Genomic DNA, 12,588 nt, shown 5'->3' on the forward strand with positions numbered 1-12,588 from the left:
CTAGTCATGTGTCCTAGTAGGCCCTATCACGCAAAGGGGGCGAGGTTTCAGCATTCAGGGACTTCCGGGATCCCGGAATTGCCACTTTGCTCTTACCTCTGTTCCAGGTCTCCACAGGATCCACATTTTATTTTATTCTCTGCAGCTGCTGCAAGGATAAGGACCAAACCCCGACATGTTTCAAATGTACCAGGGATGACTGCACCAGCAGTTCTATCCCAGGGCCTAGGAGAATTCATTCTGAGTCGAAGGATGGAATAATCTACTTCTGGGTGCATCTGGAACTGTCAGCTCTTTGTATTCCTTTTTTTTTTTTTTTTTTTAAAGCATCTTACACTCCTTTAGAGATTACCTATTCTCTCTCTGGGCTTCCAGGTCTGGAAGAATTTTTTAAGAAGGTAATGAAGGTTTAGTGTCCACACTGCAGTAGGGGACAGAAAGGTGGCCCCAAAGTCTGGAAGGCCCCCCAAATAGTGGCTAACTGTAGCAGCAGGAGGAAAGCCTGTGATTGTGTGTGTATGTGTATTCACTAGTATGAAGCCCCTTAAGGAAGACCACCACTATGTATCTCCAAAGGATCCTTTATTGACCAGAGCAGGACCGTGGCATTTATATATATATATCTACATATATATATATAAAAAAAAGTTTCAAGATCTGGCAGGCAGTAATCCCTTTGCCCGCCCAACACCCCCAGCAGATTTTCCTGCCCACCCCCCCTTGAACACAGAAGGGGTATGACTGCCCCACTCAGGTTACAAGGCCAGTCTCTCCTTCCACAGAGAGAAAGGGGCTTTTCCATTGCCACCCCTGAACATTAGAAATCAACAATTCTCTCAAAGAAACAAAAAAATACAGAAATCAATTTAAACATTTAAATATGAAAAAACAAGGGAACTGGGCAGGGAGAGGCGTAAGAGGAAAGGAACTGGAGTTTCTGGGAGGGATTTCCCATGTCCTCTGCCCAGTAAAGAATGGGCTTGAGGCCTGGGATTTGAGGCTCACACAGTGAGTTTGCAGTGACACAGCTCCTTGTAGATCTGCCGTCGAAGTTTGGGCATGTCCTGCTGGGTGAAGCTGAATGGCTGAGACAGGGCCAGGTGCTTGCAGTACTAGATGTTAACAAAGCAGGCCATGAGAACCACCTACTGAGCAACCCCCCACCAAGCCAGGTCCTCGCCTACAGATTTCATTAGTTTTATCTTGTTCCATCTTTTTTTGATTTTTGGGACACACCCAGCAGGGCTTACACCTGGCTGGGCACTCAGGGATCATTCCTGGCAGGCTCAGAGGACTGTATGGGGTGCCAGGGATAGAACCTGGGTTAGCCGGGTGCAAGGTAAGCACCCACTATCTGCTATACTATCGCTCTAGTCCCTTGTTCCATGTTTTTGAGCACTTTCATAAATGTTGGGAACCAACCCTCCAACAGCCTGCATTCCCCAGAAATAGTATGAGGCAAGAGATAAATTAAGGCGGTTGGAGTGATAGCACAGCGGGTAGGGCGTTTGCCTTGCACGTGGCCGACCTGGGTTTGATTCCCAGCATCCCATATGGTCCCCTGAGCACCGCCAGGGGTGACCCTTTCGCATCACCAGGTGTGACCAAAAAAAAAAAAAAAAAAAAGATAAATTAAGAGCTGCCTTATATGTGGCTGCCCACAGTTTGATACCCAGCACCACATATAAAGGTTTTTTTTTTTTGCATTTGGGGGCCACACCTGGCAGTACTAGGGCTTACTCCTGGCTCCGCACTCGATATCACTACTGGCTATGCTCAGGGGACCATATAGGATGCCAAGATGGCCACATGCAAGGCAAGTACCCTACCCACTGTACTATCGCTCCAGTCACACACCACAAATGGTTTTCCTGATTTCCTTTTTTTTTTATTTTTTAGGTCACATCCAGCAATGCACAGGGGTTACTCCTGACTTTGCACATAGGAATTACTCCTGGCCATGCTCAGGGGACCACATGGGATGCTGGGAACCGAACTGGGGTCGGGCGTGTGCAAGGCAACGCCCTACCCGCCCATGCTATCACTCCGCCCAACGAATGGTTCTCTTGAGTACCACCAGGAGTAAAACCTTGAGTGGAGGCAGGAGTAAGCCCTGAGCACTGCTGGGTATGGCTCTCTTGCCCTCCCAAAACAACATCAAAACAACACAAAGTCTGAGTAAAATCAGGGTTTTTCCCTTATACAAGAAATGCTCATTGTTGAAAGGGCGTATTTTTTGGAATATTTTAGGTGGAAGTTCAAAGGGCAGCTTTTATCAAACTCAGAAACCAAGGACAAGAGAAACAGTGCTGATGTAGCATGGGGGAAGTCAGGCCAGGACCACTGAACTGAACTGGTTTCTATGTTCTAACAAAGATTACTGCCTACTCTGCGTGACTGAGCTGATGAGGGATGCAGAACAACCTGCCTCCCTCCAACTCCCCCCCTCCACTCTTTAACCTAAGTGACATCTGCTTACCTGTAAGACAAAGGCGCCACAGTCACTGTCATTATTCTGCCTGGCCACATTCTAGATAACAAACAAACAAAATTCACTTGGAATCTCCTATCAATACTGGCTTCAACTTTTGCTTTCTAGCACTCCCATTCCCCACCCATCACCTTCTCTTAACTCATTTAAACTATTTTAAATTTTAAAAATATTTATTTATTTATTTATTTATTTATTTATTTATTTATTGCAGTGCCAGGGCCTCACATATGCCAAACATGCACTCTACCCCTGAGCTCCGTCCCTGGCCTCTGTAAACTCACCATTTTAAAGTAACCTTTCCAGCCCTGATGGAAATCCAGCCGATTTTTCTTCACTGCCTCTGCCTGTAGATACTTGGCAATATGCTACACAGAAAAAAAAAAAAAAAAAAAGCAAGTGGTGCCCATGTCTCCCAACTGGTCCTGAGGTGTACTGGACACAGGCACTACCCCAGGTTGTTCCTCAGAGACCAAACCCACCCTTCTGCCTAGAATACCTTGCCACTGGATCCCCTCCCCACATTCTGCCTCTCTTTCTTCCCTTTCCCTCTCAAACCTTAGGGCAACGGCGGTTTAGGGTGCGCTGCGAGTCAAAATAGGTGATGGTGCGTCTCCTCACATCAACAGAAATGAGGGACCAATGCACCTCCAGGTGGATGGGGATGAGCAGTAGCTCCTTATTGAAGATGTCCACCTAAGGAAGCAGTGCCAGAGGTCAGGCAAGGAAGCACAAGAGTCTTATCTACTACCATGAAAGGAGGCAACGAGAAAACACAGAAGGGATAAACAGGGCAGGACAGTCAGCAGAGGAGGTGGGAGAACAAATACTCCAAAGGCCATGATGGGCCAGATATTTTCACATGAAAGAAGTGCTTAGAAACACAAGCTCAGGATTCCAGAGCCAGAGGCCATGGTTCAAATGCAGCAGTTCAAATACTTGTTCGATCAAGGGGCAAATTACAAAAAAACTTCCCGATTCCCCTCAGGACCTTCACCCCTAAGAGGATGAAAATAAAGTTCCAGTCTTTCCATTTGTTATGAGAATTAAACTAGTTAACATCCACAAAACAGAGCAACACATAGCCCCAAATAAAGGCTCAGTCCCTTAATGTAATAATCACAAAAGGAAAGTTCTGTTCAATTCTATGAGGTAACAGTGGGCTGGAAAAGTAGTTTGACCAAAGTCAAAAAAGAAAAACTGGCAAAGTTGGTTTCAAACACAGGTATACAGGGTCAAAGAAATTGAAAGACTGAGAATGTAGGAGGCCCAGGATCAATGAAGGCACTAATTGACCCTCACTCCCATCCTAGCACAGCGCTCGAATTAGCCCTTCAACACTACCAGGTGTGGCCCCCAAACCAAAATAAACTACCCTCACGCCCACCCTAGCACCACCTAGCAGAGCTGGGATTAGCCTTTGAAAATACCAGGTGTGGCCTCCAAACAACAATTAACAAAGTAAATAGGTTTACAGTAGTCTAAGATCTTTATTCCCCCCCTTTCTTTCTGAGCCACACCTGATGGAGCTTGGGGTTGGTGCCACAATCTGAACACAAAGCATAGCCCAGTTCTTTTCCCTAGATGTGACCCTGCCTCTACTGGGAAAAGCAACAAGGTTGGAAGGTTCTTCAAAGGGTAAACTACAGAACCTGAAAAATTCATTTATATTCGAGCTAAAAGCCCTACTAAAGGTAGCTATTTCTTGGCTTTGATTTTGAGGATAAGAAACTAAACTGATTGAAGGGAAGAAAAAGAACTGTTTTAATCCTTGGGTCACACCTGCGGATGCTCAAGGGTTACTCCTGGCTGTGCTTGGAGAACCATATGAGGTGTGGGGGATTGAACCTGGGCTGGTTGCCTGCAAGGGACACGCCCTACTTGCTATATTATGACTCCTGCCCTGATGGGAGCTTTTCACTCTCACCAAACCTACTCTAATCCATTCCCCCACCCATTTATTTTCTCTAATAACAAAATAAAAAAAATTACACTCAAGATGGCCCTGAGGTCTGGAGTGTGTGCTATGCATGCAAGAGGCCCAGATTTAATCACTAGCACTGCATCTCCCCCAAGAACCTCCTGGAGTGAGACTCCCAAAACACCAAGCCCAAATTAGCCTGCAAACACCACCAGTTGTGGCACCTAAACCAAAGCAAAACCTCTAAAGACAAAATGAACTCACCACCCTCAGTTCCTATCTTTTCCTCATTTCCCATAGGTAGAAAGTCTTAATTTTTTTGCCCTTGTACATCTAGCAGTACTCAGGGTTTACCCTTGGTGTTGCACTCAGGGATCAGTCCTGACGGGCTTATGAGACCACATGGGTGCCAGGGATTGAATTTAATTTAAGTCAGTCATATGCAAGGCAAGAACCCAACCCAACAGCTCTGGTCACAGAAAGTCCTAATGATTTTACCAGCAAAACTTAAAACTACTATTTGCACCTTTACCATTAAGATCCAAGACAGACAGACAGACAGACACACACACACACACACACACACACACACACACACACACACACACACACCTCTCTCCCCAGCTTTTGGTTTTTAGGACATACTTCCATGTTGCTTAGGGACTACCCCTTGTGCTTTGACTCCTGGTGGTAGGTGGGGGTCTCTAGCCTTGGGACCAAAGTTTCGTATCTAAACTTCTATGCTACTCCTAGCCTATTTTCATTCTTTACACTCCCTCAGCTTCTTACTGAAATACGGCATTTAAAGCATGTGGTATGGGTAAATAAATAGTATAGCTGGTAGGGCATGCCTTGCATGCAGTCAACCCTGGTTTGATTTCCTGCATCCCAAGACTAACCCGTGGATACGCTGTTTGGACCCAAAACAAAACACTACAGCAGGAAGGGCTCTTGTCTTACACACAGTCAACCTGGGTTTGATTCCAGCATCCTATATGATTCACTGAGCACTGCCAGGAGTGCTCCTTGAGGCCAGAGCCAGGAGTAACCCTTGAGCACCGCTAGGTGCAGCCCCCAAACCAAAACAAAACATGAGGCACTTCCCCAGCTTGCTTAGAAATCATCAACAGCTTCTCAGACAAAGAGATCGACTCTCCTCAGGCTACCCTTTTTTTTTTGAGTGGGTGGGGGCATACCTGGCAGTGCTTAGGGAACCATACGGGATGCCAGGGACCAAAACCCAGATTGGCCTCCTGCAAGGCAAGTCTGGATTATCACTCTGGATTATCACTCTGGCCCCTCCCAGGGCTACCCTTTGTCTTATATGATCTGACCAAATTTTATACCATTTCCCTTTTGCTCACTATGCTCTAAGGAAGCATGCACACACACTGGTCCTCTGTTGCTCAAACATTGTTTCTTTTTTTTTTTTTTTTTTTTGCTTTTTGGGTCACACCCAGCTATGCACAGGGGTTACTCCTGGCTTTTCACTCAGGAATTACTCCTGGCGGTGCTTGGGGGATCATATGGGATGCTGGGGATCGAACCCGGGTCGGCCGAGTGCAAGGCAAATGCCCTACCCGCTGTGCTATCGCTCTGGCCCTCAAACATTGTTTCTGTGTCAAATACATGCTGTTCCTTTTGCCTAGAACACTATTTCCCTAGATCTGCAAATAGCTGGCTCCTCACCATTCAAGTCTCAGCAAGAGATTTTCCCAGGCCACTCAATCTAAAGTACCTTCTTCTCATGCTACAATATTACTGCCCCCCTCCCCCTTTCTGGGTCACATCCTGCCATGCTCTGGGGTTGCTCCTGGCTCTCATTATTACTCCTGGAGGTGCTTGAAGGGCCATATGGGATGCTGGGAACTGAACCAGGGTCAGTTGCATTGTGAGCAAGGCAAACACCCTACCTGCGATACTATAACTCTGGCCCCCCAATACTGTTCTCTCTTGTTCAGAGCACTTACCATCAACTAATATTTGACTTGCTCATTTTTCTATTCTCACTCTGTAAGAAGTTTAACTTATTTGAAATTTATTTTTAAATTGAATCGTCATGAGATAGTTATACAATTTTGTTTATGATTTGGTTTTAATCCAACATCAGTGTACATTTCCCACCACCAATGTTTCCAGTTTCCCTCCCGACACCCCCTTCTCACCCCAACTTTATTTAATATTGTACTGTCGGGCAGTAAGAGTGCAGAGGTTAAGGCATTGCCTTGCATGGGGCCCATCTTAGCTAGATCCCTGGCATCACGCAAATGCGAGCACAGAGCCAGGAGCAACCCTTGAGCACCATCAGGTATGTCCCCCTTGTTCCCCCAGAAAAACATTAAAGTTCAAAGCAAAAGTGAGCACAATCAATCTTTTTTTTAAAAAACTATATCCTTAGTGCCTATACAATACTTCTCAAAACAAGAGACACTTACTAAATATTTGAAAGACATGTAGGGCGTTTGCCTTGCATGCACCAACTCAGGTTCGATTCCTCCGCCCCCTCAGAGAGCTGATAAGCTACTGAGAGTATCTCGCCTGCATAGCAGAGCCTGGCAAGCTACCTGTGGCATAATCGATATGCCAGAAACAGTAACAAGTCTTACAATGGAGATGTTACTGGTGCCCGCACAAGCAAATCGATGAGCAACCGGATGACAGTGACAGTGACAGTTGAAAGACTGAACTGTTGAAGAAAGCACTTAAAGAAAACAAATTCTTCATGAAGGTATCACACAAAACACAACTCACATTTTTGGTCCACCTTTTCACCCCATCATAACCCTTGGTGCGGAGTTTATCATAGAAGAAACTGTTGAAGAAATGCACCTGTACCAATGACACAAAAGAGCTGGGTGGAATGAAAAGATCTCAGGTCTTCCTGCTATGTCACCCATACCCTTCATTTCATTATATTTCTTATTTTGTTATGTAGTTTGAGTTTGGTTTTTGGACCACACCCAGCTGCTCTAGGGTTATTCTTGGCTCTGCGCTCGGGAATCATTCCTGGTGGTGCTTGGGGGACCATATGAGATGCTGGAGATTGAAACTGGGTCAGTAGTGTGCAAGACAAGCACCCTACCCACTGTATTATTGTTCTGTATTATTGTTCTGGCCCCATCATTCACTATGTTTTTTTTTTTTTTTTTCCTTTTTGGGTCACACCCGGCAATGCACAGAGGTTACTCCTGGCTCTGCACTCAGGAATCACCCCTGGCGGTGCTCAGGGGACCATATGGGATGCTGGGAATCGAACCCGGGTCGGCCGCGTGCAAGGCAAACGCCCCACCCGCTGTGCTATTGCTCCAGCCCCTCATTCACTATGTTTTTAAGAACTGATTTCAACAACCTCATACTTCAATTTAATGAGGACTGAAAAAGAACTTTCTTTAATCTTATAGCATTCCACCCTGATCTTGGGGGTTATGCATTAAAGACTGGGTAAAGGAATATAATCCATAAACACAGGACTAACATTACACATTACCATCCACCTTTTCTTCCTGCAAGAAAGATCCTCAAAGGGTCAGAGGGATAGTACAGTGGGCATTAGTCTTGCACACAGCTGACCTGGGTTTGATCCCCCGCACCCCATATGGTTCCCCCAGCCTGCCAGGAGTGATCCCTGAAGCCAGGAATAAGCCCTGAGCACTGCTAGGTGTGGCCCAAACACAAAATACATAAGTACATACATACACACACACATAACCCTCTGTGTAAAATGAAAGAAGGAGGCTTACCTTTTCAGGAACTGTATCCATGACCAGGTCTCCATACATGTTCATCACCTGGGGAAAAGATGAGAGACAACTTGCCATGGAGGGTGCAGCATGGGTACAGGGCTCCCCCATGCAGAGGGCCCCAGACACCCTGTTCCCTGAATCCCACTTAGGACCCGTCTCTCTCCTCATCTCACCTGGTCATTGAGCCAATTCTGTCCATACAAGGTTCCCAAGTCATCCATCGTCAGCACATGCCGCTTATAGGCCACTCGGAAGCCTCTCACCATGGCATTGCCTGGCATCCGCTGGTATGATTGGATTAACTGCAGCACCAGGCCCTTCCTGAGTAGGCCAAGGATGGAGTCATACAAGAGATGAAGGGGCTAGGGCACACAGAAGCATCTTCTACTGCCTAAAAGAGTCTGACCTGACACCTTTTTAAGTGTGTTTTTTGACATGTCCTTCTGAGGAATTGCTAATCTCAGGCAAACATAGTATCTCAGGATCCCAGGTAAAGACCCAACCCATCAGTTTACAGAGGACTTGGCACCTTGTCTGCAGACTCCTCCCCTTCAGCTCTAGCTTCTTCCTTCTCCCCAAGTACATCCCTATGTAAGAAAAGGCAATAGCATTCTCTCCCCATCCCCAGGCTTCAGCCCTCTTCGGAAGTGCATCTCTTTCATGCCTCACCTGGAAGGTGTAGAAAACTCTTGCTGGAAAATGTCCTCTAATTTCTCTACTACTTCATCAGTGCTGAGGGGAATAAGGCTGCCGTAAGTCTGAAGGAATTCATCCAAGATGCCTGAGTGAAAGAGGGAGGGAGGAGTGAGATGAGGCCTCCAGACTCTAAGCGCTGAAAGATCAGTCTCCAGGGCTCCTTACTCTGCACACAGGTCACATGCTCCTCCTGGAGTGGACTGTGTTGTCCGGCTTTCTCCCCCGTCTGTTCTGCCTCTTCTGCAGCGCCCACTTCTGAGCCCTGAAAAAGCTCCTGGGCTACATGGTCCCCGATGCTACACACATTGCTGATGAGAATGCTGGCATCAGGGGGTGCCAGATTGCACTCCCCTTCTGGCCCAGGTGGTCCCCCAAAGCCATTGGGCAGAGTACAGGAAAGGAGGCCTATAAATGGGGGGAGAAAAGGGGATGAGAAATTGATCAAAGGATAATAGAAGAATCAAATGATGCACACGAATGACAAAGACCACAAGATGAACTGAAACAGAATCTACCAATATAAACTTCTTGGGATTTTTAAGTTTTGATTTTTATTTTGGGACTAACAAAATGCAGACTTGGCCTGCTCCTGGCTCTATGTTCAGGGATCAATCCTGTTTGGGGCTCAGAGGACTGTATGTGGTGCCAGGGATCAGATGGGGGTCTGGCTACATGCAAAGCAAGCACTGTACCCACTGTACTATATGCCCTGTCCCTCTACCAATATGAATGAAAAGGAATAGAGATCCCAAACCATAAACACATGTAAAACTGTATAAAGGGACTAATACAAGAAAGCAAAAACAATTCATTTTAAGACATAGCACCTGGCATGCCCAGCATATAGCAATGACCAATAAATATTTAAACAATACAGGGACTGGAGCGATAGCACAGTGGGTAGGGCGTTTGCTTTGCACGCGACCGACCCGGGTTCAAATCCCAGCATCCCATATGGTCCCCTGAGCACTGCCAGGGGTAATTCCTGAGTTAAGAGCCAGGAGTAACCCCTGTGCATCACGGGGTGTGACCCAAAAAGCAAAAAAAAAAAAAAAAAAAATTTAAACAATACAGTCATTGAAAGAAATAAATTAGGGGCTGGACAGACGGTACCGTGGGTAAGGCACTTGATCCCTGGCACCTCATATGGCCCCTGTGCACAGCCAGGTAAGCTCTGAGAACCACTCGATGTGATCCAATTCCCAAATAAACCAAACACAAAAACCTATTCCCCACCTGATATCAGCTGGGCTCTCTGAAACAGCTCGAGAATGTCCCAACGTTTCAGCTGATACACTCCTATATTCAGAGAACCCACCCTACTACTCTGAAACAGCACCACTGGAGGGTTATGCACAGGGTAGAGATCCTTGCAGGCCCTTATCCTAAGAAGTGAATGAGAGATTTCTCTTGCGTTTGGGAGTACATGCAGTGATACTTGGGAAACCATGCTGTGCTCAGGGACTCAAAGTCGGGGCTCCTACATACACTCCAATCTGTTGAGCTGTCAAGATTTCAAGAGGACAAGACTTGCTTTTTCTAAACTAGATGTCATCTATGCGGAGGACACCTACTTAGAGAGGATGCACCCCATTCTAAGCAATTTATTCACAGCAATTCTGCCCCCCTGCCCCCTACAAATATATATATTTCTTTGGCCCAGTCCTCACCTCAGCAAGAGGCTCTGGTGCTCCAGGATCTAGCCCTCCCTCCCCCCTTCCTTACCAGAATCAGGGTCCAGAGACTTTGAAGTCCACCTTAATCCATCTTCTTCCACGGGGGGCCCAGAGGGCACTGGTGGAGACCCTCTCACCCCATCCTCAGCCATGAGAGCACCTAGCAGACCCAGCCGGGGTGGCGGTGGCCCACGGGGGGAGTCAAAACGACAGCAGGGGGATGGCACCTGTGGTGTCACACCCCCTTCCTGGGGTGAAAGATGGTTCTTGGGGTGTGCAAAGCCCCGCCGCCGGCCCCGGTGGCGCCCCCAAAGCTTCCAGTGGAATGTCAGCGAGGTGCTTTTTGAGTAGAGCAGCATCCTGAAGGCTCGCATAGCTCGGCGGCGGCGCTGTGAGCAGGTTTTTCGATGAGTAGAGCGGGCTGGGCGAGACCTCTGGGTCGCTCCCAGATGACCCCATCTGGGGGGTAGCCTCCAAGCTGACACTTCCTCATCTTCATCCTCCTCCTCCTCTTCTTCCTCTTCCTCTTCACTAGCAGAGGCATCAAAAGAGGGCCGAGGGACAGGGAGGCGTCTGGCTGGCACTGCAGTCCCTGACCCAGGATCTGGCCCAAACCCTCCACCAGATTTGAGTCGGGGCTTGGGGGGAGGGGGCCAACGAAGCCGCTCCTGCCTGGGGCTTGCATAAGCTGGAGCTATGCCAGGTCCAGGAGGCTCAGGCCCCCAAGACCCAGTCCCCTGTATAGTCTCTTTCATCTTCCAGAAGCCTGTGAAACAGAGGTTAGGGTCAGAATCCAAACATCTTGTAGCCCCAAATCCTACAGTCTTTCTCAGCACATCCCCTCTGGAATCAAATGAAAAACTGCGAGGAAATAAACGCATAACTTTGGACTTCTGGTTCTGGATTGACATGGTTGGTTGGTGCCCCTTTAGATGTCCCTGCCTGTCTACTGCCCTGAGGTCACGGAGAATGGCTAGACAAGCGGCTTCTGGGAATCTGTGTACCCCGGGCATGAGACCAGACCTGTAACCTATTATTTTTTAAAGGTTTTCATTTTTTATTTTTCTGGCTTTTGGGGTCACACCCGGCAATGCTCAGGGATCATTCCTGGCTCTGCACTCAGGTATTACTCTTGGCGGTGCTCGGGGGACCATATGGGATGCTAAGGATCGAACTCGGGTCAGCTGCCTGCAAGGCAAACGCCCTCCGGCTGTAATATCGCTCCGGCCCACGTGCTACTTTTTTAATACCATCAGAGATCTAATCCAGAAACGGCTAAACGAAATGGCTCAGCATGCGAATACTGGCGTGCCCGGAAACGAACAGAACTTCAACCGGGAAACCGTGGGCTAAAGTGGGAAGAGAGTTCCCAACCCCCCTGGGATGAATGGGGACGGTGGACGTGTTCAGGTCGGCTCACGAGGGAATGGGGATACCATGGCTAGGGTTCAGCTAAGACTGATGAAAGGGGGCGGGTTTTAAAGGAAAGCGAATCCGGATGAGGCTGCTAAATCAAAGGGCTGGTGCGAAATTGTTCCCCGCGAACCTGTCTGGGGTTCGGCCCCACTCAGGCTCCGTCCCCGGGGACCAGAATGCCGATATGGTCCTTCAGGCTCGGCCGTCTCAGCGCGCAGGAGTCTTAAGAAGCCCTTTCGAAGGTCTCCCGGCCCCGGGTTACGGGGGAGCGAGGTCCGGGAACGGAAGAAGCCGGGGCCGGGCTGGGGGAGGGGAGGGGGCGTCCTCACCCGGGGCAGGGAAGCCGGGCAGACGGGCCCGAGGGCGGGCGTCTCCGGCCTTAGGCTTCCCGGCTCATCTCTCCGGCGACGGTGGCGGCCCCGCCACTCCTGCTGTCCTCGGGCGCAGCCGTCTCAATTCAGGATTCCAACGCTCCTGGGCCGCGCGCCGCGCCGCCCAGCCGCGGCCGCCTTTTGCGCTGCTTCAGCCTCCACCTCCGCCACCTCCCCCACTACCACCACCTCCTCCTCCTTCCCCTCCCGCGAGCCCCAGGCCCACCGGCGATGGCGTCGCACAATTAGTACGTCACACCCGGCGAACAGCGCC

The 12,588-nt window shown here is 48.6% G+C and overlaps 1 protein-coding gene across 1 annotated transcript; it reads right to left on the minus strand.

Annotated features, from left to right (window-relative positions):
- Positions 1-565: 565 nt before the first annotated feature.
- Positions 566-12,536, minus strand: SENP3 (SUMO specific peptidase 3). The gene is made up of 11 exons (XM_004604866.3): positions 12,273-12,536; positions 10,577-11,293; positions 9,017-9,256; positions 8,825-8,936; positions 8,329-8,476; positions 8,153-8,200; positions 7,164-7,241; positions 3,050-3,187; positions 2,776-2,859; positions 2,480-2,530; positions 566-1,112 (listed from the first exon to the last, which is right to left on the minus strand). The coding sequence occupies exons 2-11, from the start codon at positions 11,280-11,282 to the stop codon at positions 1,002-1,004; spliced, it is 1,716 nt and encodes a 571-aa protein (XP_004604923.1). The 5' UTR covers positions 11,283-11,293; positions 12,273-12,536; the 3' UTR covers positions 566-1,001.
- Between the last annotated feature and the right edge of the window lie 52 nt (positions 12,537-12,588).

The sequence above is a fragment of the Sorex araneus genome, chromosome 3 (assembly GCF_027595985.1).
Source record: "Sorex araneus isolate mSorAra2 chromosome 3, mSorAra2.pri, whole genome shotgun sequence".
NCBI lineage: Eukaryota > Metazoa > Chordata > Mammalia > Eulipotyphla > Soricidae > Sorex > Sorex araneus.

Bases quoted from the DNA above. Each gene is read 5' to 3' on its own strand.
- SENP3 (XM_004604866.3), bottom strand. From the start codon at position 11,282: ATGAAAGAGACTATACAGGGGACTGGGTCTTGGGGGCCTGAGCCTCCT. The intron at 8,477-8,824 runs GTGAGGCATGAA...TGGCCTACTCAG, and splicing joins GAGTTTTCTACACCTTCCAG to GAAGGGCCTGGTGCTGCAGT. The intron at 7,242-8,152 runs GTAAGCCTCCTT...TCATTGGTACAG, and splicing joins TGGATACAGTTCCTGAAAAG to GTGCATTTCTTCAACAGTTT.